This window comes from Epinephelus moara, chromosome 1 (assembly GCF_006386435.1).
Source record: "Epinephelus moara isolate mb chromosome 1, YSFRI_EMoa_1.0, whole genome shotgun sequence".
NCBI lineage: Eukaryota > Metazoa > Chordata > Actinopteri > Perciformes > Serranidae > Epinephelus > Epinephelus moara.
In genome coordinates, this window is record NC_065506.1 from 404,586 (window position 1) to 430,614 (window position 26,029).

Here is a 26,029-nt window from a genome sequence, read left to right on the forward strand (position 1 = left end):
AAAAAGATGGGACCCAGTGGCTATTGTTGTTTCTCCGCTAGTTGCTCTCATGGAGGAGCAGGTCAGGGAAGCGACCAAGCTGGGAATCACAGCCATGCAACTCAGCTTCCACAGTGAGGAGGAAATCCTCGGCAACACTCTTTCTCAGACATCATCACAGCTCATCTCCGCTGCAGCTTGCTGGTCTGTTTATAGTGGCGTTGTGCTAGCCTACGTCACACGTTACGTTTACTCGGATTGGTTTTCCATCTTTCCAATTGCGTGAAGGGGCACTTTGAGTGACAGCCTTTGATACCACCCCTTGGGAATAGAGGAAATGTACACTCCGTGTCCAGACCCATTTGCGTTTTGCGAATTGGGTCTGGCAATGCCAGGCTAGGAGTAGACTCCCGCGAAATGCAAGAATGTGAGCAGTTGTGAAAAAGGAGAAGAAACTGGTGGAGTTGTGGAGTGACAAGAGTAGATGTTTGACCGGGCATGTATCTGATCCACCAACCAGCATTTATTTTAGTCAGAAATCTTTTAAACAATTTGCCTCATTTTGCTTCATTCCTACAGTCTCCTCCCACTATAAAAGTGCAACCAAAATAGATTCTGATTGTGAGTTGAGATGAAAAAATCCAAAATGCAAAGGTTTTACGCAAAAACAGTTCAGTTTTATGGATAACTTGATACCAGACTACATGACAATAATACTGACAACATATGACACCATTTATCTTGTGTTTCTTGAGTTGTAAGGAATGTAAGGAATTGTTAATATGCCATATTTCTTGAAGGAAGTTTGGTGTAATATTTTTCACCAGGAGCAGGATGGGAAATACTCTCAAAGGAATCTACTGTAGTTCTAGTCTTCCAAAACGGGACCATTACAGATCCCCAGTATTTGAAAATATCTCAGTGCGTGACCAAAAAAGTCTCATTGTCTTTAGTTGTGAGAAGGTGTCAAACTTTAGTCTTTAAAAAGTCTTGTCAAACTCTTCTAGGGTAGGGTAGGCATAAGCATTCCAGTGTTTATTACCTGTCATCTGATTCTGTTTATTTGAACCCTGTTTGACTTTATATGGACTCAGTCACTGCCCAGTTAGTTTGCCTTTCTATGTCTGCCACTCTGGTTTTGACTCCTGCCTGTTTTTGGAATAAACCTGTGGATTTTGGATTTGGTTGAAAGGGAAATATCACAGCAAATATTGGGTGGGCTGCCATGAAATTTAGTACAGCCATTCATGTTCCCCACAGGGTGAATTGTAGTTACTTTTGTGATCTTCTGACATTCCATCTAGCGCCATAATCAGGTATTTCTTTCTTTCTTTGTTTTTTTTTTTTTTTTTAACTTAATACCTGTAAAACTGAGGACATTCTTATCAGCCTCAGTTATACTTTGTGTTTACTGCTAATTAGCCAATGTTAGCATATGCTACCCCTTAAATTGTTCTTGTATGGCTCATATTTTTTGTTTTTTGTTCTAATACTAGTTGCATATATCTAAATCTTTTATTAACGACCCTGGTACAGGGTAACATCACACTGTGACCTCCAGCATGCAGTGGGTCAGTTTGCAGCTGAGTCTGAAACTGTCAGAATGAGAGCTGAAACTGCACAATTACAATAGGGATCATGCTTTATGTATACATACAGTATGTAAGGAGTATAAATGCGTGTAGTTCAGTTTTTAGTTCAGTTTTTATTTGATACAATCTAATGTGCTGTGCTTCTGGCCAGTCAAAACTTCCACACAATGCCAGCCTGAGCTCAGAGTTTATACAAGTACCTTAGTGTTCTAATAGCTACTTGACAACAATTCCTTGTAGTGTGTGTGTGTGTGTGTGTTTTTGTGTATTTGAGTGTTTGTGTGTGAATGTCCCAGTATGTGCTTATGTAACACTGCTTGCATACTGTGCATGTACATGGGCAGCAGTCAGACACAGTGTGTGCCAGCCTGTTACCTTTCCTGGCCCCCAAAGCAGCTTGATGCAAACTGTGATTAATTCACGAGGGACCTGGCATAGGTCCCAAGCTGTTACAACTGTTCATATACTTTGGCATGTTTTTCAGGTGAATTTGGAATCAGCTCTCTGCACACATACAAGTCTCAACTGACATCCCAGTTACACTGTATGTCTCCAGCCTTAACAGACATCTTACTACCACACAGTGTGAAGAAATAAGCTGAGTTCTAGTCACTTTTTTATGCCTCACTGCTAGTCTTTTAATGTAAAGAGTCTACATCTTCCAGGTCCAAAAACTATATTTATCAATCACAAAATAATAAAATGTGAAAGAGTTTAATTTCTTGGGCACTATAATCTGTTTAACCTTAAATAAGCATCCTGTAAAATTCACCTAAAACGCCTATTTAAGGCATTCTCAAGGTAAAGTGAAAGCTGTTCTTGTTCCATTTTAAGAATCAGAATCACCATAATTGCCTCTGTCATTAAGTTACATAAGTTTCAAAACGCTGAAATCAAAGCTTTTTTGTTTTTCTTTTAACCTGACTATTTCCTTTCAAGTTCAAAGTGGATATCTATATCACATAAAGGAAACATTTTACACATGTTTTTCTAAGGTTTTGTCCAGGCACTTTTAAAAAAAAAAAGTGGGTAAAAAAAGGGTTCACTGAATGTGTGAATGTGAGTAAAAAACTGATCAACACAGATTTATTTCCGATTAAATAGTGTAATCCTCTTCGTCTTCCTCTTTGCTGCCAGTGACACAGACTTTCAAAATACTTTCAAAATAAAAGCATATCCTAATGATGACCATATGCAGGGATGCCAGTACAGTGTAATGTGGTCTGTTTTCCGTGTCCCAGTTAGATGTGTAGCAGCAGCATTCTGTACCGTCAACAAGTGAGATAAGGAGGACTGGCCTATACCCACATAAAGAGCACTACAGTAATCCAAATGAGAGGAAATTAGGTCATTCATGACTATCTTTAGGTCATGAAATGAGAGGACTGGTTTGAATTTGGCAATGTTTCTGGTTGGAAAAGCAACCTTTCACTACAGAGTTCATTTGTTTGTCAAATTTTAAAGCTAAGTCAAAGATGACAGGCCTGGACATGAAGGCTAGGTGCCAGGGGCCCTAGGTGGTTTACCATACCCCGGATGGAGTTGGAGGGGCCAAATAAGACCACTATGTCTTACTATCATTTAGTTGAAGTCAGGTTTTTGCCATCCAAGACTTCACATCTTGGAGGCAGTCCAGGAGGGACCTAACTGTGTCATTATTCGTATCACTTCTAATGGGAAGTAAAGCTGAGTAAAATCTGCATAGCAGTGGTAGGAGATATTGTATTTATTGAAGGATGGGTCCCAAGATGTAGCCTTGGGGTACACCACAGGTGATCGGAGCAGAGGATGAAAACATATTTCCAGTTTTGACAGAGAAGGATCTATCTGTAAGATAGTTGCCGAACCATTGGAGGGTGCTACCCTAGATACCGACTTGGAGCTCAAGACAGCTCAGTAGAATAGAATGGTCAACTGCATCAAAGGCTGAGCAAAGGTTTAAAGAATTAGCATGGCACATTTACCTGAGTGAAGGGACAGCAGTAGATCATTGAATACTTTAAGTAGAGCTGACTCTGTGCTGTGGCGTGTCCTGAAACCTGACTGAAATTTTTCCATAATGTTGTTATTTTCTAAAAAAGGACAGAAGTTAAGAGTAGACAATTTCCACAGCAGAAAAATGCCAGCTGAGAAATAGGCCAGAAATTGTTTCAAATGGTTGCATCAAGGTTAGGCTTTTCAATAATGGGATGTACTACCACATATTTAAAGCAAGAGTGAACAAAACCATTCGCTAGACTACTGTTTAGGATACGTGAAATGGCAGGACCTACAGTGTCAAACACTTCCTTCAAAAGGCATGAGGACAGGTAAACTTATTATTTGAGAATATGTCTTTAAAGCCCCTACAAGAAACTTTCATTTTGAGTTGATTTTGGCGACCCTGTGGACAAAAGCGGTAGTGTTTTGCCGGAATGAAGCCTACATTTCCCATGAGCTCTAGCGCGTATTGTCGTAAAGACGCTTACCTGGCTCGTGCATGTGTTTGTTTTGGGGATGAATGAAACAACAAGACGGGAAAACTTTGCCCCCCCTCCTATCGGGGATCCCAGCTCACCTCTGCCGCACCCCAGCTCCACCTCTCCGGCGTAAGCGCCACTGCCGCCGGGGTAAATGCAGCGGTCGGCTGGTAAGGCTGAAGGCCTGTTTGGCGAGCACTTCCACGGCTTCTTGGACTGAGTATGGAGCGGTGCCTCGCCTCTTTATTTCTCGGCACTAGCTGGACCCTGTCGACGCCTGGCTGGTACCTGTCGTCGGCCCGGATGAGGTGTTCCAGCCCCGCGGCCCCTGCTCTCCTCGTCCCTGCTGGCGCGGGGTGAATCTGCACAACCTGCGGCCTCTGTGTGTGGCTCCCCGGACAGCTGACCCGCCGGTTCCTGCCAGGATTGGGCTGGTTAATGCTAGATCGCTAGCGAACAAAATGTTTATCCTGAAGGATTTCCTGACTTCCCGAGGATTGGATTTTCTCTGTGTGACTGAAGTAGTGTTCACACCGGGCACGAGTGAAGCGAATTACTCGCTCGTAACGCGCCGCCCGTAACGCGTGAGTTTAGACGCCTGACCATTTTGTTAATTCGCGTTATCGCGTCATTCGCGCGAGTAGCGGGGAAGCCGGCTGTGCTAACTGGAGCTAAGCTAGTGCTAACGTTCATAGTACAACCATTCTGCAAACTAATTAAGGACACATATTTACAGAACTTACCAAGTAGACCAGTCTCCTTTTTGTTGCGGTCTCTGCAGAGTAGACACGTAGTATCATATAGCTCCGGGTAGCCGCACACCACAATGATAAGTTTCTCCTCCATCTCGGCATCAACAACTGGACGTCAGGGTGTCAAGACGTCACTGACGACCATGGCTGAGATAACCACCATCGCTGCTTTGTACCTGCTCTGGAAGTCCCAGATGCGTCGGAGGGCCAAACGCCGCCGTTTTTGGGTTCACCCTATCCTGCATTAGCGCATCCAGCTCGGCGAGTTTCACCACCTCCTCCAGGAACTCCGTCTGGATGATAGCCGATTTCAGCGGTTGGCGCCAGGATCTCCCGGCAGGTCACCAACTACAGGCGCTCCATTTCAGCTGCCGAGCGTCTGTCCATCTGTCTCCGGTGAGTAGCAGTTTATTGTTGTGTCAACAACTGGACGTTGTTGACACACGCCAGTGACGTCGGGAGAATCTCAACACTGATTGGCTTTCATCACGCGAATTCGCCTCAAAAGTTCAATATTTTCAACTTGAGCGATGAGGCGTTGGACGCGAAAAATTTTGAAAAAAATATCTAATTGCGATTACTTTGATTGATATTGCGATAGTGATATGAGCTGTAATATTAAGGCGAATGGCAACTTTTACATCATTATTTTCATTATCTTTGAAAAACATATCAAAATGACTAAGGTGCGACTATTGCAGGGATCTGTACAAAACAGAGACGTCTTCTTAAGTCTGCAGAATATAATATATAACCCACAACATCTCTGCAGCATGACAATATTTAATCTAATATTTAATTCAAAATGGTATTTTGACACATTTCTCCTGCAACAAATAATTAAGCATTCCTGCGATTGCAATGCGATTAATTGTGCGGCCCTGGTATATATGTATGTATGTGTATATGTAGATGTATATGTATGTACATGTGGATATATGGATATATATGTATATATATAATGAACACAACACTGAACTAGTGAAAAGGAAAAAAGAAAAAAAAATCTCACAAGGTGTGAACGTACACTTCACATACTCCACCCAGAATTCTCCCCTTTCTTCTCCTCTCTCTTTTTTCCCTCCTCCATGTCACAGTTAAACTTGGTATCCTGGAATGTACATGGCATTTGCTCACAGGCGTGAGTGATGGACTTTGTCACAAAATTGAAAACAGATATTTTTCTCCTACAAGAAACCCACTTACTAAAGTCAGAAGAAAAATCTCTTAAAGATCCAAATTTTAATCAAATTTTTTCATCCTGCTATAACAGCAGACAAAGAGGTGTCTCTATCATGGTCCACAAGAGACTACCATTTACTTTAAACAGCACGGTAACAGACCCAGAAGGCCGCTACATCATTATTCAGGCAACAATCTTTAACAAATTATATACAATCGTTAATCTGTATGCCCCTAATAATGATGATCCAGCCTTCTTTCACACAATCTTCTCTCTACTATCTAACCTGTCAGACAGCTCGACAACTATAATTGGAGGAGACTTTAACACAGTCCTAAATGCTTCACTAGACCGATCTAGTAACTCAGCACACACAAAACAATCACAATCGGCTAAGGTAATACAGGAATATATGGATGATTTTGGGCTTGGCGATGGCTGGAGACTCAAATACCCATCGAAGAGGGAATATACCTTCTTCTCTCCTGTGCATCGCTCATTTTCAAGAATTGACTTTTTCCTCTTAAATAACTCCATCTCACAAAAAATTACCACAAAAATACACCCGATCATTATCAGCGACCATGCACCAATATCACTCAATCTGCAAATAGAAACCATCCATAAACGGCCCCCAACATGGCGCTTTAATATCTCTTTACTTAAAGACCCAGACTTTGACAAAATGGTGAGACGGGAGTGGGCAAACTTTCTTGAAGACAATGACTCTCCAACTTTATCTCCATCTTTAATATGGGAAGCTGGGAAGGCAGTAATCAGAGGAAAAATTATATCATACTCCTCCTACAAGAAGAAACAGGAATTGCAAGCAGAAAAAAACATTGAGGAAAAAATTAAACAACTAACACAGGAATATGCAAACAATCCAAGTGATCAAGTATGGACCCAATTACAGTGTACAAAATCGCAACTGGACAATATTCTATCAAAGAAAACTGAATTTATCACACAGCAGCTAAGATATAGTAACGCAATAAAGAAAAATCTCTGATACCAACAATCCAGGGGCCGTCCGGCAATTACACACAATCTCCTCAGGAGATTAATCAGATTTTCTATACTTTCTACCATAACTTATATTCAACAGTAAACAATCCAAACCCAGAAGATATTCAGGCTTTTCTCGATAACCTAAATTTACCTTAATTATCCACTGAACACAGAAACATCTTAGACACTCCCCTGACTATTAATGACCTAGAGAGCGCATTAGACAAAATGCCAACAGGTAAGGCTCCAGGACCAGATGGCTTTCCTGCCAAATTTATAAAACATTTCTGGACAATATTAGCACCACTTTTCTTCAGGACAGTGACAGAGATCAAAAAGAACGGAGGTATAAGACCTCACATGAATACAGCAGCAATCAAATTATTACTAAAGCCAGACAAAGACCCCACACTTCCTTCTAGCTACCGTCCTCTATCACTAATCAATAGTGATATCAAAATGATCTCAAAGGCACTCGCTTCTAGGCTGGAGAAAATAATCGCATCAATAATTCTTAATGATTAAACGGGATTCATTAATGGCAGACACTCAAGTAATAACGTCAGAAGAGTTCTTAATCTGATGAGTAAAGTACAACGTGGCAACACAAAAGCAATTATTTTGTCACTCGACAAGGTCAACTGGTCCTTCCTCTTTGCCACCCTGAGTGGATTTGGCTTTGGAGAGTCATTTATCCAGTGGGTATCAGCCTTATATAATTCCCCTAAGGCCACAGTCACCACCAACGGGATCACATCTCAAAGTTTCACTTTGCAGAGAGGAACAAGACAAGGGTGCCCACTCTCACCTCCACTGTTTCCAATATTCATCGAACCATTGGCTGTGGCAGTCCGTCAGAACAGGAAGATCATAGGTATCCATTCCGCCAATTCAGAGCACAAAATTAATCTATATGCCGACGACATTTTACTTTATCTACAAGAACTGAAATCGTCTTTACAAGAAGTATTTAATCTTATAACAAATTTTTCTAAACTTTCCGACTACTCCATCAACTGGTCCAAATCGACAATACTGCCAATAATGGAGAACTCTTGGAATCCTGCAGACCAAAAATTTTCTTTCCCTGTGGGCAACATAAGATATCTTGGCATGAATATTTCACCCAAACTATCAGACCTGGTCCACCTGAACTTCAGCCCGCTGCTAGATAAGATCTGTGGTGACCTGAAGCGCTGTAATAATCTTCCCATCTCCCTCCTGGGACGAATAGCCACAGTGAAAATGAAAACTCTACCCCAAATTAACTTTTTTTTTTTTTTCCATGATTCCATTCAAACCCACATCAAAGTGGTTCCTGTCATTAGATTCTGCAACTATAAAATTCTACTCAAAGACAAAACAGCAAAAATTAGCCTAAGCACCCTTCAGAAAAACAAATTGGAAGGGGGATTGGACGCTCCTAACTTTAAACATTACTATTTCGCTAACCAGCTACAATACCTATCCAAATGGTTATATCCTAACGAAGACTACAACTCCTGGCTCGAACTAGAACAGGCGGACTGCAACAATCTGACCTCCCGTTTATCACCACTACACTCAGACGTCATAACTGTTTTAAGAACCCAATGATTGCTTCCACCTTGTCAGCCTGGTGGAAAACACTAGAAATCAAAAACTCTCAAATACAACCTTGCTTGCTCTCTCCAATTTGGCACAACCCAGATTTTGAAATTAACAAAAGACCTCTCCATTTTAGCACATGGGAGATGAAGGGAGTAACTCATCTTCACCACCTTTTCCAAGACAATATACTTATGACATACACAAACTTATTTCAAACTTTTGAAATAAGAAATGGAAATTTTCTACAATATTTACAATTGAAAAAACAATCAAAAGGAGAATTCCAGCGCCTCAGGATACTTTGCAGCCACCAGAATTTGCCAAACATATTACAAAGCTTTCTCCGAGAAATAAAAAGAACCTTTCTAAGACTTATAAATTACTGTCAGAGACCAGTTCTATACATTTACCAATTTTAAAATGGGAAAAGGAGCTGGGTGTATCACTGGACCCTAACTTCTGGACTCAAATATGCAAAAATACATTTAAGATGACAAGAAACACTAATATACAACTTATCCAATTTGAAGTACTCCACAGAACACACATCACCCATCAAAAGATGAACAGAATGGGCTTCAGTCAATCTGACATATGAACTCAGCGTTCTCAGAACACTGCAGACACCTATTTTCATGCTCTCTGGTTATGTTCACCCGTCCAGCACTTTTGCTCAACAGTCACTCAAAAACTGTCCTCCATTTTGGACTGCAGGATCCCATTATCTCCCAACCTGTGCTTAGTTGGTGACCTGATGACAATTGACCTCCCAAACAGCCACTGCAATTCTCTTCTTGTAGCTCTCGCCATCGCCAAGAAAACAATCCTAGTCAATTGGAAAGATAAACAGACCCTCAACATCAACCATTGGCTGAATCTCCTTGCAGAACCTATTTCGCTGGAGAAAATATCTGCTGGCCACAGAAACCAATTAACATACTTTACAGAAAAATGGTCACCATTTATCCACTCACTAAATGTGTCTGTATAGTGCCACTCAGCCTGTGAGCATATGTCACCTGTACATATAAATATTACAACTCAAGAAAAACTATTGTGTAATATGTAATGTGTTTCTGTTAATGATGTAACCCCTAATCCCTCTATCTCTCTCACCACAATATACCACAGCGGTTCATCAGAATTCAAGACCTTAAGCATGTGTTAGGTGCACCCTCTCTCCCTTGAATCCGGGCCTGCTCTCTGGCTCTGTGGGGGATCGCGGGGCCGGGCGGTTTCCCCTGGGGGGCGGGTGTGTCTGGACTGCTCGCCCTGTGTGCCTGGGGGGTGGCAGGGTCTCCAGCTTTGGGTCTGGGGCAGTCTGGGGGGGTACTGGCGGGGGTGCGGGTTGGCCTGTGCTCCTGCGCGGCGGGGGCTCCTGCGGCCTTGGGGTGCCTTACCGCCCGCCTTCCCCCGCTGGGCTGGGACATTGGCCCTGGACCCTGGTGATGGTTCTCATAAACACATTGGCAGGGTTCAAATACATGCATGCATGTCCGATACTTCAGCTCCGTGACGCATCGCAAAGAACCAATGGGATCACTCAAAAGGGGCTCAGTTGCTTCTCAAACCTACCACACTGCTCTGGCAACTCTTCTCCATAATCGGGCTTTCCTCCACCACCAGGACTCTCACATTTCTGGTGTTCAGTATAGACTTTTTTTTTTCTTTTCTTTTCTTTTCTTTATTATACATTTATTTGTTTATTTTCGGTAATCTGTATGGAGCACAACAACCTCAAGGCCACAATACATCAGCTACACTGCCTGTTTCTCCTCTGTTTTTTTTTTTTTTTTTCCTCCTTCTTCTCCGCATGCACTGTCGCTATATACTGTAACTCAGGACTTAAGCACCTGTCCCTCAATCCCCCCTGCTTGTCCCTTACTCTCCCCTTGACACACTATAGTGTATCACGGCCCTCTCTGGCTCATATTAGGAAGTTTTTCCAATAAAGGCTGATAGGCTAGTCTCCAGGGAGGGTGGGTGACGGTCACAATCACGCACAGTATGGGTATAAAATACTTGACTGCAAGACTAACAGTGCATCAATCTTCATAAAAAGCTTACACCCTTTTGTGGCGCTAAGTTACGAAGACCAATGCAGACAAGTATAAAAAAATAAATAAATAAAAAATAAAATAAAATACAATAAAACCCTTACTATCCGGCTATAAATCCCAAACTAAAAGTCCAGTATGACACTCACACATTAGCACTGACTATTTTCATAAAAAGTGACAATTGGGATTTGGCATAAAAAGTGACCATGTGCAGTGCTGTGCAGTTTGTATAAGGTACATGATATGGAGAGTCCAGTATAACTGTTTAGCATCCTAACAGCTTGTGGGAGGTAGCTGTTAAGCAGTCTACTGGTCCTAGACTTGACACTGTGGTAGTATTTGCCTAAAGGCAGCAGTTCAAAGTTCCTGTGGAGAGGGTGTGAAGGATCCCTGATAATGCTCAGAGCCCTGTCCCTGCATTGGCTCTGAAAAAGTTCCTGGACTGAGGGAAGTGGCACTTCAATGATCCTCTCTGCTGTCCTCACTATCCTCTGCAGGGCTTTTTTGTCTACCTCATTACAGCTGGCATACCAGGTGGAAATATGTCATGACGCTCTCAACCACACTTCTGGAGAATGTGGTGAGGATGTTGGTTGGGAGGGATGCTCGTTTTAATTTTCTGGGGAAATGCAGTCTCTGCTTGGCACGCTTTGTGACCTTGATGGTATGCTGGGACCAGGAGAGATCCTCAGAGATCTGCACCCACAGGACCCTGATGTTGTCCACTCTCTCCGCTGATGCAGAGAGGTGTGTGCTCAGGCTGTGACCTCCTGATGTCATCGATCATCTCCTTCATTTTCTCCACATTGAGGTTGCTGTCTCTGCACCAGCCCTTCAGATGTTTGACCACATCCCTACACGTCTTCATTGTGGACAATGGATGTGCCCTACAACTGTAGTGTCATCTGCAAACTTGAAAATCAGGTTCCCCTGGTGTCTCGTTACACAGTCATGTGTAAGCAGCGTAAACCGCAAAGGGCTGAGTACACAGCCTTGAGGGGATCCTGTGCTCAGCGTGATTGTGCTGGAAGTCATGTTGCCAACTCGGACTGATTGAGGTCTCTCAGTAGAGCGTAGATATTCTTCCTTTCAACTCTACAATCTTAACAGCCATGCTGGCACAGCTGACACAGCTGGATGGGGAGGTGAGTGAAGCCATGGATAGTAGATGCGGTGGACGCGTGGGCTCCAACCCGGAGTCGACAGCGTTGATAAGGTATTAGCAGAGGCGAATTAGATGATCCACAGACAGGACATCCAGCATCAAACAGCAAATCCTACCTATAAGGGTCCAACAAGTGTACCTGCTGCTGAGATTAGGCTTTAGTTTGAAGATTGTCACGGTCTTGATCCAGTATCTGCACTCCCTGTTGGTTAGCTCCTAAGCTAAAAACAAGCCAGTTGTGCTAGCCTCGGCAGGCTGTCGGAACATGAAACTTAAAATCTGAGCGCATGACGGCTAAGATCTTTCAATTTGTCAGAGCATGTAGATAAAATGAACCAGGGTCTAAACATATAGGATAGGGTGTACCTTTAAAGCTGGATAAAAACTGGACAAAATGTTAAACCTTTGGCACATACATTTATATCTTCTCTAATTATTCATGGTATTTTACCAATTTAACAAATCTGTTATCTATAGGATAGTTTCATTGGTATGCTGTGTTGAATGTTGTCCTGTCTGCCCTGCACTATGAGCTTACCGAGGCAAGTTTGTGCCAACTCTTGCTTTAATAACAATGACATTAATTTAACCTATCTCTTAGTCCATGTCAGCAAATGGAACTGGCTCAAAGTGATGGCCTGAGTGTGGAGTGCTGATCACATTACAAGAAATAATTGTATATGTGTCCCACAACATCACAGTTTTCTCATATCCGACATAATCATCATTTTTTTAAAACCAAGACAGGGTTTACAATCTCCTTCACACAGAGTACGATTACTTGTCATGAGCGGAGCAACATTCGACACAGGCCACGTGATGAGTGAGTGGACCATGAGTTGAGATTATTTTGTCACACAGTACATGCTCTAGATTTCCTGCAGCTGCACAGGGCAAACTCTGCAAAAGTAGACAGAAGTGGCATAAATGCAAACAAAATGATATGAATGGAGATGAGCAGAAGCAAATTTACTTTGGAGAAACAAAGAAACTGGAGTTCCTGGTAGGTTTCGAAATCAGTATGTCTGATGTGTCATGCTGAGACTCAGTGCTTGTTATCACAATAAACATGAGTCAGGAAACTCTTTCACGGTTTGTGGACAAAAGACAGAAAACCTTTACAACAGTCAAAACACTCCAGAGTGTATCCAAATACAGCTAGCAAGACTCTCCAACTTTGAAAAAAAGCAACTTCAACGTGTTCAACCTTTACTGGTCACATAGCCAGGTTTTTAGAGAGCTGGGTCTGTCTGAACTGTGGATGTGGTGGAGGTGGAGGAGGGACTGAAATGAACTCCGCAACAGACATAGTGGACTCTAAAATGATGATCCCTGTTAGTGTCTGTTATATACAAATAGATTTTCATTTGGTTGATAGATATGATGTGAGCCAGGGAACTATTGATTTCATTTGGTTGATGATTCAGACTGGGGACTTCCACTGTTCATCCATAACTGAAAAGCAAATGCAAAGATGTGCCTCCAAATCCAAATAGTATTTGACGACATGAAAGACAAGAAACTAAAGAAAGATTACATTTACAATAAGTGTTTAAAGCCACAGTGTGTTGGCCGTGATTGCATTATCTTTCTCCTTCAGCAGCTCTCTCCACCTGGGAAAGGCTACCCTGATGTTGACTCTCATTTTTTTAATTCACCAGTCACGTTGCCTTTTTGATTCCCTTTTGCGCTTTCTTGTTGACGAGGATTCCGTCTCCCGTGATGCTGCATATGCATGATCCTGCATTATGCTCAAAGAGTGGGACTTCGTTATGCTGCAGTAGTGCCGGGGTAGTAGCGAAGCGCCTCATGGTCCTCTCCTTCGCCTTCTCAGTCAAGCAGCGCTGGCCTGGCTCTCAGCGAAAACGCTGAAGGCGATGCTGTATGTCCCTTGCTGGCGGATGTATTCTCAAGATGGCGAAACGTTATGGAACTCCCCAGACGGCTTGCCCACACAATGTACAAACAAATCCAAAATTCTCCTTTTACGAGAATAAGTCAGATTATTGGTGGCGGTAATAATACACCAATGATGACATATTTATAAATGCAGACATTGATTTTTGCCAATAAACAACTGAAAATGTTACACAACATCCCTTTAACTTAAAGGAGCTTTCTTTTTCCCTGAGAAGAATGTTTTGCCTTATCAGGAGAAATTTGAACTTCAGTACCCTGCACCTCCCTCACACTTCTTACAACAGCAACATGGAGAAGAGTAGCAGTATAACAATATGCAATATTGAGAAACTTAAGCACAATGAAACCTACTTGTGTCCCAGCTCATGAGCAATGGTGAAGGCCAAATTTAATCCATTGTCCTCTGCTAATACACACTTCCTCTTGGCGCTGCAGACACCCCCCAGGTAAGCAATACCTACAACACATGACATGACAACAGTGAGTTTAATAAATAACAGTTTTGTTGTAATGTTTGACACTAACCGATAATTTAAAGGAACATGCCGTAATACTCAAAGGTAACAACTGTATGTTGCAGAAACATGCAGTGGAATGCAAAATTTTGGGCACCCCTGGTCAAACTTTCTTACTGTGAATAGTTAAGTGAGCAGAAGATGAAATGATCTTCAAAAGCATGATGTTGAAGATGAAACATGTTTTTCAATATTTTATGCCAGATTAGTGTATTAATTTTTGTTTTGTACAATTAGGACTATGGCCAGAGGCGGTCCTGGCTAGTTTTACGCCCTGGGCGAACCATCCCTTCTGTCCAGCTGTCTGATCGCCGGCTGAGACACTCCCCCTCCCTCCTCCAGCAGCCGGAAACTCAACCACACCGTGCTGCCACACTTTACAAATACTCTGACTCCTGAAACCTTGTCCCAACAATCAGCTGCCTAGCACTCTGAAAACTAAATTAATTGATGCCCACGATAGCAAATTGTTTTCAGGTAGCTGTTTCCTCAGTTCATGATATAATTAAGATATGACAGTTAAAAGGAACTGTAGAGGTCAAGTGAGGTCTAGACGACGAAGAAAATTTTCTGAGAGAGCTGCTCGTAGGATTGTTAGAAAGGCAAATCAAAACCCTTGTTTGACTGCAAAAGACCTGCGGGAAGATTTATTGGACTCTGGAGTGGTGGTGCACTGTTCTACTGTGCAGCCACACCTGTACAAATATGACCTTCATGAAAAAGTAATCAGAAGAAAACCTTTTGCTGTGTCCTCACCACAAAATTCAGCATCAGAAGTTTGCAAAGGAATGTCTAAACAAGCCCTGTGCTTTTTGGAAACAAGTCTGGTGGACTGACGAATTTAAAATAGAACTTTTTGGACGCAATGAGCAAAGGGATGTTTGGAGAAAAAAGGGTGCAGATTTTCATGAAAAGAACATCTGTCTAACTGTTAAACATAGGGGTGGATGGATGATGCTTTGGGCTTGTGTTGCAGCCAGTGGCATGGGGAATATTTCACAGGTGGACAGACGAATGGATTCAGTTTAATTCTACCAAATTCTGGAAGCAAACATCACACCATTTGTAAAAAAGCTGAAGATGAAGAGACGATAGCTTCTACAACAGGACAGTGATCCCTTTCTGTCAAAAAGCCTTTTTTGAAATACATATTTTCATTTGAACCCAAACCATCATCTTCAAGACTATCTGGCTTAAAGCCCTGAATGCAGACATCTCCCAACAACCATAAAACATGGATTAACATCAGCATTATTTAACAAAAGTACCAAATTCAGCTCTGCACTGATGGAGAAACAGTATTTTGTTTTTTTCTGTGTCTAGTATCCACTGAAAATGACAATAAAGTGAAACTTGGAATCTTGGATCTTGGAGTAATAACTGTCAAGGTTCATTGACAAAACAATTGTTTTTTGCTAGTGACCCTTAGCCAATGCATGTTTACATTGCATAAATTAGCCTAGTGGCTAGCAGACTTTTTTCCCTCTACTAATAGCTTAACAAATTACACATAACAATATTATTTTTCTTACCCACTTCCGGTTTAAGTCACTGCATCTCTCGACAGAAAAGCACAGTTCAATTTCAGCCTGCCCTGCATGCATGTTTCTTCAGCTGAACATTGTTGAAACATGTTTTTTTTTTTCTATTCTTATTTGTCTATTCATTTGTCTGCATGGTGAGCAGAGTGAGATGCCTGTCCAGGTAGGCATGTCGTGTCTTATCTCATAACTGCATTGTTTACATACGCCGTGTGTTCTGTCTTTTGACCCGTATTTTCTCTGAAATCAATAATATTTCCACACTGCTGATATATTTCTGGGTAAATAACGTTATCCTCATTGTCCTTCTCTTGGCTGCTTGCCGTCTGCCTTCCGCTGTTTGACAGTGACACAGACTTTCAAAATAAAAGTGTATCCTAAAGATGACGATAGGCAACAATGTTTTCACTTTGCATCGATGATATTGGATTGTTGATCACTGAAACAATATATCAATCCAGATCGATGGATTGTTACACCCCTAATTTACAATAAACATTGACGAGGGTGCCCAAACTTTTGCACTGAACTGTAAGTTACAGAGAGACAACAAAAATACAAAATCAAAATATGCAACTGAAAAACAAATATTATAGAACACACACACACACACACACACACACTAAAAATTATGTTAACAAATACTACAAGTAAACTGTTAAACAAAAGACCAGGTGAAATACAGACACTGACACACAGAGTATGTACAAGTAGAGAGCGAGTAGGGGGGAAAAAAAGCATTTAATTACGGGGGAAGCAAGGCCTGAAATAGGAAGTGCCGTGGGGCAGCACATCCAGGGGCACTGACTTTGATGGTGCAATTATTGAATTGCCGCATGCACTGTATTGATGACATAATGTGATTGGTCTTCACTCCTTTGGACAAAATCAAACTAGCTTAAGTGATTTTGCTCAGCTTCATGAGGCCCAAATGAAAGTGCAAATGAAAGTGACTACAGGAGCAATGGAGAGGCAAAAGCAAGACAACCCCTATAAAGGGAATGCACGCTGGTTCTGGGAGGTCTACTTCTGCTCCATGAAGGCTATTTGCTTGATCGCATCTACCCATATGCTGCACAAACTTACAGGCAGTGGAACAATCCCCCGGTGGTGAAGTGGACCAGTGTGAACAGCCCTCTGTTCTTGCCACTTATCCCACCCAGTTCTACTGTCCTTGTCAATAATGGTAGAATGAGGTGGTACCTGCAGCCCAATTAGGTTGCACAGGTAGTCCAGCTCCTCCAGGATGGCACATCGATATGTGTGGTCACAAGAAGGCTGGCTGCTTTTCCTAGCAGTCTCAAAAGCATGGACAAGATACCAGGAGACTGGCCGCTACACAAGGAGAGCCGGACAAAGCCATAGAAAGGCATCAGCCCAGCAGCAAGGATCTGCTCTTTTGTGCGAGGAGGAGCACTGCCAGAGGACACTATCTGCCGACTCATCAGGAGCATGCCCAGATGTTGTCGGGTGTGCATACAGGCGCGCGGGGGCCATACACACTACTGAGTCACATTATGAGTTACCATGACAAAATTTGGTGTGTCATTTAAGTATTCCCTACATTTTTTTGTACAATATAGTGAGGGCTAGCTCAAGTTCCCTTGGACCAGTTAGGCTGATGTAGGCCTAGTTTACAGAGGACCTCCTATGATACACTGAGGTCCTCTCTCCTTCTCTCTCTCTCTCTCCCTCCATTTGTATTCATGTCCCATTAATGCATGTTACTAACTTGGCTTCTTCCCAGGAGCCTCCACACTTCCTTGTCTTGCAGGTTTGTCCAGATTGTGGCTACGCCTTGATCGTGGGTTGTGGTTGCGTTGCTGCCGTGGTCCTGCCTGATACCTACTACTTTTGCAACTGTTATTAGCCATACTTCTACTATTATTATTCACATATGAACATATGATTATTACTCTCAAATACATATGCTATCACATTTTAATATATGCATCATGTACTATTATCATTATTATTATTATTATTATTATTATTGTTGTTGTTGTTGTTGTTGTTGTTGTTATTGTTGTTATAACAACAATAACAACCCTCTCTCCCTCCCTCTCTCTCTAGCACTTATGAAGACATTAGAACAAAGTAATTAAATGTGAACTCCAAGATTATGACACTCTCTGATCAGACTAAAATGCAACATCTACTTCAAAACTTTAGTGTCAGTAACATAGGAGCAGCAAGATAGATCAGTGCATGTCACAACCTGAGAGACGACCAATACACCAACACATAACAGCTGGAGTTCATCTCCTCACAGCTGCCTTTCATTTACTCCTCTCCTTATTTTATTTTTTTCACTTTTAATGTCTATGATGTTGTATAAATATATTGTTATTGTTTTTTTATTGATCCTGAGCAAATATTATTACTCTATACATACAGAAGAGCTATTCACACAAACACACATACACAAATACACACACTGATTAGGTCAGCCTAGATACTCTTTAACCATTAAACAATCCAGCCCATTCTCATTTCCAAGTCATCAAATACCACCACTTTGTCAGTGATTTCTATGTCATACACCAACGCCAAAAGCAACCTTTTCTGGCACTATGATATGTCACTAGGTGGCATCAGTTTGTAATGCAGGCAGACTTAACCTTTTGGGGCGTTATGATGTGCCACCAGTCGGCCAGATGGCACCTGTCACAGCAGTATGATACATTGCTGGAAAATTGCCCAGAAAATTAAGGAAGGAGGATACCTAGCTCATAATATGTTGACATGAAAGTCTACTGACAAAGTCAATCAATCAATCAATTTCAATCAATCAATTTTATTTATAAGCCCAATATCACAAATCACAATTTGCCTCACAGGGCTTTACAGCATACAAAGTGCCAAAATGTGAACACTTGGAATGACATTGTGCTGAACAATCTCTCACAAACACACACACAAGCAAGCACAGACACACACAAGTGTAAACATACACATGCAAAGCACATGAATTGTTTTGTAGCCTTTTCTTTTTCTTTTCTTTGATTTATTTTAGTTTACTTGATGAATTGCATTTCTTTACCCATCTCATTCTTCAATTGTGTCCTGAAAGCTTTGGCAATATTGTTATTTCTGACATTTGTCACAATAAAGCATAATGAAATTGAAAATAGAAAAAATAGAGAGAGAGAGACAGACAGAGAGAGAGTGGTACTCACCCACAGTATCACAGGGTTCGTCTTTATGAACGCAGAAATCTGTCCTGAAAGAGAAACAATACCAAATTAACTTAAAGTATCTTCTATATTTTACTATAACTGCACTGAAACCAGCACTGACTTTAATGAAATTAGGCAATCGTTCATGTAGACTCTGCCCACATTAGACATCAGGGTTTGAAATACGGAAGAGGTAAGTGGAGCCTGGCTCCCCTGAATGAGACACAAGCTCTCCAAAAAGCCTCTTTTGAGAAATTCAGGGAGAGCTCTAAAATGTCGTTTTTGGTGCCACATCATTATTTTTCTGAACAATTTTTGAATTTATTCTACATAAACAGGCTAATAGTAAAGTATTTGTCAATGTGCAAGTTCATTCGTGCACAACAATTTCCAATAATTAGTGTCTAATAAGCACAATGCTGTCTCTTTCTGCTGTGGCTGTCCATGCATGGGGGCGCACTCAACACGTTACCTGCTGAATGATGGTGTATATACATTGCAACATTACCTTCCACATTACATTCTTATCCCAAGTCATCACATATCGCCACTACATATTATAGGCATCCTCCTGCATCTGCTGTTGACATTCTAGGATGCCGCCACCAATGCCGGGATGTCAACAAAAGCGCATGGTTAAGTTAAGGCAACAAAAGCATGTGGTTAGGTTTAGAAAAAAACATCACGGTTTGGCTTTACATTCATACAGCTTAGTGAAAGTTCAGGGTTTGTTGGCCCCTCCACCACCCTTCCCGCCCACCCTATAGGGACTTTCCAGCTCCTTATATTATGTTGTTACCAGCAGTGATGCTCTCTAGCCGCGTTATGAATTGTATAGAGGTTTTTCTTTTCTCAGACAAAGAGATTAGGAGATGTTGCTTTACCTTGACATGTTTTGACTGTCAACTTCAGTCTTCTTCAGAAGCGTCATCTGACGTGCGTCATGACGTGTCTTTATCAGCTGGTGTTTCCTTGAAGGCGTGACCGGCCTGGCAATCTGACAGGTCTGACAAGCAGGTCACGCCCCCCGCCACCAGATGGTCTCTTGAGGAGAGAGTCCCAGGTGTGCGACAGCATGAAAGCCTCCTCATCCCGGTTGATGGTCTCCTTGGCCCGCTTCCTGATCTCTATGGCCTCCTTGAACCAACGTTTGAATTTGTTGCTTTCTGACTGGATGACCTTCACGTTGTCCCAGTCCATGATGTGATTGTTTCTCTTGCAGTGATCTGATATGGCTGATTTTAAGTTTTCCTGTTCTGCCTTTTCTTTTTGAGATCTTGTGAGTCGCCTTGCCTTTTCCTTTTCACATTCTTTTTTATGTTCGTTTTTTTTTGTGTTAGAGCTTCTCCCTGTTTCACCTATGTATTTTTTTTCACGTCTTGAAAGGTATTTCTGTCAAAGTCCTGTGTCTTCTCCCTGTGTTTCCCCTTGTTCCCTTCCCTTTTGTGGGTGTGTCTGTGTCTGTCTGGAGCTGGGGCGGAGTCAGGAGGTCTACTGGGATCAGGCTCACACCTGCTGTAATCACTCACCTGTTCCACATCTCACAATCAAGCCACCTACACTGCTNTCATCTGCCCTCCTGGAAACCCCATACCCTGGCTCCACGTTGGCCCTCAGCCCCCCTCACTGGCTTTCTTCAGCACAATCTGCCCTCCTGGAAACCCCACACCCTGGCTCCACGTTGGCCCTCAGCCCCCCCTCACTGGCTTTCTTCAGCACAATAAACTGTGATTCACATTCAAGTCTGTGTACTGAGTCTGCATCCTGTGGTCCCACATTCAGTGTTCCCAACAGAACGATCTGGCCACAAAATGGACCCCGCAGACCAGGACGCAGAATCCACTCACTATCATCGTGCAGTAGCACAACAGGGTGTGCTCCTAGGTCAACACGACAGCCGCATTCGGGCATTGTATGAGTGTAACCAATCTTTAACTCAACAAGTGGCAGCTTTAACCACTCAGCTCTCAACCTTCTTCTCCTCAGTCTTCTGCCACTCCGCCTGCTCAGCCTGCTCCCACTGGTGCCCACAACCTGGATGCCTCACCTCCACGTGATGTTTGTGCAACCTCTCCGGAGCCTTTTTCAGGTCAGCCAAGTCTGTGTTGAGGTTTTTGTTCCAATGTGAAACAATTTTCAAGCCAAGACCTGTATCTTTTTCAACTGACCTCTCCAAGATTCAGTACATTTTTGGCTTATTACGGGGTAGAGCACTGGCTTGGGCAGAGGCAAGATTCTCCCGAACGATTGGAGTTCAGTTCAGTGAGTTTTTGGAGGAGTTTAAACTGGTTTTTGATCATCCTGATTATCAAGCTAATGCTTCTGTGCAGCTTATGTCTCTCTCTCAAGGACAACGATCAGTCGCAGATTACGCCATCGAGTTTTGGACATTGGCAGCAGAGGTTAATTGGACTGAAGAGGGTCTTAAAGCGCCATTCCGGAAGGGTCTGAGTGAGAATATGAAGGATGAACTGATAAGTCGTGATGAACCTACTTCTTTGAATGCTCTTGTTTCCCTTGCTAATCGCATAGATAACCGCCTGAAGTCTCGCCACCGTGAGCGGGTTACCCCATCTGGTTCCACCAGAACTCAGCCAGTCCCTTCAGTCCCAGCTCCTGTGCCTACAAACCTGGCCCCGGTGGTCCCCTCTCCACCTCCAGCTGACGAACCCATGCAGTTGGGCCGAGCCAGGCTGTCCCTGGAAGAACGCAATAGGCGCATCAGCTCTGGTGAGTGCCTTTACTGTGGCAAACCTGGCCATTTCATTTCCTCCTGCCTGATGCAGCCAAAAGGGAGGGCTCACCAGTAAACATGGGGGTTCTGGTGGGCCATACTCAGACTGCATCCAGTAAAACCCCCCGCTTTCAAGTTCCGGCTACTTTGAACTGTCAATTTCTGTCACTCCCTCTGCGGGCACTCATCGACTCCGGGGCCGAGGAGAACTTTTTGGACTCTCAAGTCGCTGAACAGGCTGGCATCACCACAGAGGCTCTGGAGGCTCCCCAGAATGCTTTAGCAGTGGATGGAAGGCTCCTCACCCGGGTAACACACCACACCATGCCTATCACACTCATCCTGTCTGGTAACCATAGGGAGACTATTCAATTCCACCTCATCACTGCTCCCAACACTCCACTCATTTTGTGCCACTCTTGGCTGGCTAAACACACTCTCTCACCAACTAGTGGTTTGTCTGGCCCGCCTCCTGATCCTCCTGATCTTTCTGGAATTCCTGACATCTACCACAACCTCCACGAAGTCTTCAGTAAAAGTAAGGCTCTCTCACTCCCACCTCACAGACCCTATGACTGTGCCATAGACCTCATCCCTGGCTCCACGTTTCCATCGAGTCGTCTGTACAACTTGTCAAGACCAGAGAACGCAGCCATGGAAAACTATATTCGGGACTCACTTGCAGCAGGTATTATCAGACCATCATCCTCACCTCTGGGAGCTGTTTTTTTCTTTGTGGAGAAAAAAGATACCTCTTTGCGGCCATGCATAGATTTCCGTGGGTTAAATGACATTACTGTGAAAAACAAATACCCACTTCCACTCATTGACTCTGCTTTCACCCCTCTTCAAGGTGCCATTGTGTTCTTTACCAAACTGGACCTGCGCAATGCTTACCATCTGGTGGGTATACGCAAGGGAGATGAATGGAAGACTGCGTTTAACACACCCCTGGGGCACTTTGAATATCGAGTGATGCCATTCGGGTTGACCAATGCCCCAGCTGTTTTCCAGGCACTCATTAATTATGTGTTAGAGACTTCCTAAATTGTTTTGTCTTTGTTTACCTCGATGACATCCTGATCTTTTTTCTAGAAACCCCACGGAACACCAGGATCATGTTCGTCAAGTTCTACAGAGGCTCATGGAAAACAAACTCTTTGTGAAAGCAGAAAAATGTGAGTTTCACACATCCAAGGTCAGTTTTCTTGGTTTTGTCATAGAGGCCGGGCAAGTCAAAACAGATCCAGAGAAGGTTAAGGCTGTAGCTGATTGGCCCATACCTACCACCCGCAAACAGCTACAAAGGTTCCTCGGGTTTGCCAACTTTTACCGGAGGTTCATAAGAAATTTCAGTCAAGTTGTGGTGCCCTTAACCTGTCTTACCTCTCCGTCTCGCCAGTTTTCCTGGACTCCAGAAGCTGACACCACCTTTGCCAAGCTCAAATCCTTGTTCATTTCTGCCCCTGTTCTGATTCAACCTGATCCCTCTCGACAATTTGTTGTGGAAGTGGATGCCTCAGAGGTCGGTGTGGGAGCAGTCCTGTCCCAGAGAAAGGGTCCTGAGTCCCGTCTGCATCCATGTGCCTTCTTTTCTCGCCGTCTATCCCAAGCAGAATGCAACTATGATGTGGGTAATCGGGAGCTACTGGCGGTGAAGATGGCCTTGGAGGAGTGGAGGCACTTGCTGGAGGGTTCCGTACAACCCTTTGTGGTATGGACAGATCACAAAAATCTTGCCTATATTCAATCTGCGAAACATGTTAGCCCGCTGGCTCGCTGGTCTCTGTTTTTCAGCCGTTTCAATTTCACCCTCTCATATCGATCCGGATCCAGGAACATCAAACCAGATGCCCTCTCCCGCCAGTTTTGTGCAGAGGAAACTGTCCAGACCCCTGAAAACATCTTGCCAGCCTCCCAAGTCATTGCTTCCCTTACCTGGGAGATTGAGTCCACGGTCAAGCAGGCCCAGCTCCAACAGCCTGACCCAGGTGGCGGTCCCCCTGGTCGTCTGTTCGTCCCGGATTGTGTCAGGTCTCAAGTTCTCCTATGGGTTCACACTTCCAAGCTCGCCTGTCAACCAGGGATGAATCGGTCTCTGACCTTGGCCAAGCATCTTTTTTGGTGGCCCACCATGGACCAGGATACGAGAGCCTTTGTCCGTGCCTGTACTATCTGTGCCAGAGGTAAATCCACTCACACACCACCTGCTGGATTGCTCAGACCTCTCCCTATCCCTGGTCGCCCTTGGTCCCATATAGCCTTGGACTTTGTAACCGGACTGCCCCCCTCTCAAAATAATACTGTCATTTTAACCATTGTTGATCGATTTTCCAAAGCAGCCCACTTTGTTGCCATACCCAAGCTTCCTTCTGCCAAAGAGACAGCTGACCTCCTTATGATTCATGTTGTCAGACTCCATGGAATCCCTCTGGACATTGTATCAGACCGTGGACCTCAATTCATGTCCCAGGTATGGCGATCTTTTTGTAAAGGTTTGGGTGCAACTGTCAGTCTCTCCTCTGGTTTTCACCCGCAGACCAATGGCCAAACCGAAAGAGCGAATCAGGACCTGGAATCTGCCCTTCGCTGTATGGTTGCCTCCAACTCCTCTACCTGGAGCTCTTTCCTACCCTGGATTGAATACTCTCACAACTCTCTGGTTAGCTCAGCCACAGGTGTGTCTCCTTTCGAAGCTTCACTAGGCTACCAGCCTCCTCTCTTTTCCTCCCAGGAAAAGGAGCTCTCGGTACCCTCCATCCAGCATTATCTACGCCGTTGTGAGTCGATCTGGAAGAAAACCCAAACTGCTCTGGAGAAGACTGCTGAAAGGAACAAACATTCAGCTGATAAACACCAAATCCCTGCCCCACAATACTCAGTCAGTTTAATAAGGTCAGTCAGTTTGGTTATCCTCGAGCAACATTCCTTTGAGAACTGACTCTAAGAAATTGTCTCCCCGTTTCCTGGGCCCCTTTCCCATTGTGAGAGTAATTAACCCCTCTGTTGTCCGATTGAAGCTTCCTGCCTCTATGCATGTCCATCCCACCTTCCACGTCTCCCAGTTGAAACCTGTCTCTGCCAGTGACCTTTGCCCTCCTGCCGATCCCCGCCACCCGCCCGGGTCATCGATGGCCACCCTGCTTATACTGTGCATCGTCTCCTGGACGGCCGGCAACGGGGCAGGGGTCTGCAGTATTTGGTGGACTGGGATGGTTATGGTCCCGAAGAGCGCAGATGGATCTCCAGCAAGCTCATCCTGGATCGTGTCATGGTGAGGCAGTTTCACCGTGACCACCCGGATAAGCCGGGTGGGTCGCCTGGAGGCTCCCATTAAGGGGGGGGTACTGTCACAGTCCTGTGTCTTCTCCCTGTGTTTCCCCTTGTTCCCTTCCCTTTTGTGGGTGTGTCTGTGTCTGTCTGGAGCTGGGGCGGAGTCAGGAGGTCTACTGGGATCAGGCTCACACCTGCTGTAATCACTCACCTGTTCCACATCTCACAATCAAGCCACCTACACTGCTGCAGGATAAAACACCAGTTCATTCTTCCACTCCTCACCAGATCGTCCGTTACCCTCCTGTGGTAAACATCAGGCTACTTTGTGACTAGTTTTGTATTTTTGATCCTGGAACTGACCTGTTTCTCTCCTGTAACTAGTTCCTGTGCCCTGTCCTCCGGCTCTCTTCCTGACTTCTACTAGCTCTGCTCCAGCGATTCATCTGCCCTCCTGGAAACCCCACACCCTGGCTCCACGTTGGCCCTGAGCCATTTCAGAAGATCTGCTTTGCATAAGAGAGTCAATGAACACCATGAAAAAACAACTTAAGATCTAGATCTGCTAAAAAAAGTTGTCAGACGACGTCGAGGATCTAAAACAAGCCATAGACTCTTTGGTCGAAGTCCTCAAGCAAGATAACGCCTCACTCAGAGTTGAAGTAAACAATCTTAAAGAACTGACAACTGAACTCCAACAAAAGAATGACAAAATGCCAAATGATATTCTTGAAATGCAGTGCAGGAGCATGAGAGACAACATAATAATCCACGGGCTGCCTGAGACAAATAAAGAAACTTACCAGTCCACGGAGCAACTGGTGAAATCTTTCATGAAAGAAAACCTCACGATGGACGAGCGTGAGGTCGAAGCCATCCATTTCTCTAGAGCGCACCGGATTGGGCATGCCGACGCATCCAGGCAAAAAAGTCGTCCCACTGTGGCAAAAGTTCTTGATACAAAGATAAAAATGTCCATCATGAGAAGAGGAGAGGAACTGCGCGATACCAGCTTCTCCATCAGTGACCAGTATCCACCGGAGATCCTGAGGAGACGCAGGCTGCTTCACCCCACC

General features: G+C 43.7%; 1 protein-coding gene across 1 annotated transcript in view; it reads right to left on the bottom strand.

Moving 5' to 3' along the window:
* The window catches only part of adamts17 (ADAM metallopeptidase with thrombospondin type 1 motif, 17), a 487,878-nt gene that overhangs the window by 352,920 nt on the left and 108,929 nt on the right, over positions 1 to 26,029 (bottom strand). Inside the window, exons 7-8 of the mRNA XM_050041105.1 lie at positions 18,947 to 18,990; positions 14,063 to 14,168 (exon numbers count right to left, since the gene is read on the bottom strand). Of these exons, the coding sequence (XP_049897062.1) occupies positions 14,063 to 14,168; positions 18,947 to 18,990 (150 nt within the window). The remainder of the gene's footprint in view (positions 1 to 14,062; positions 14,169 to 18,946; positions 18,991 to 26,029) is intronic.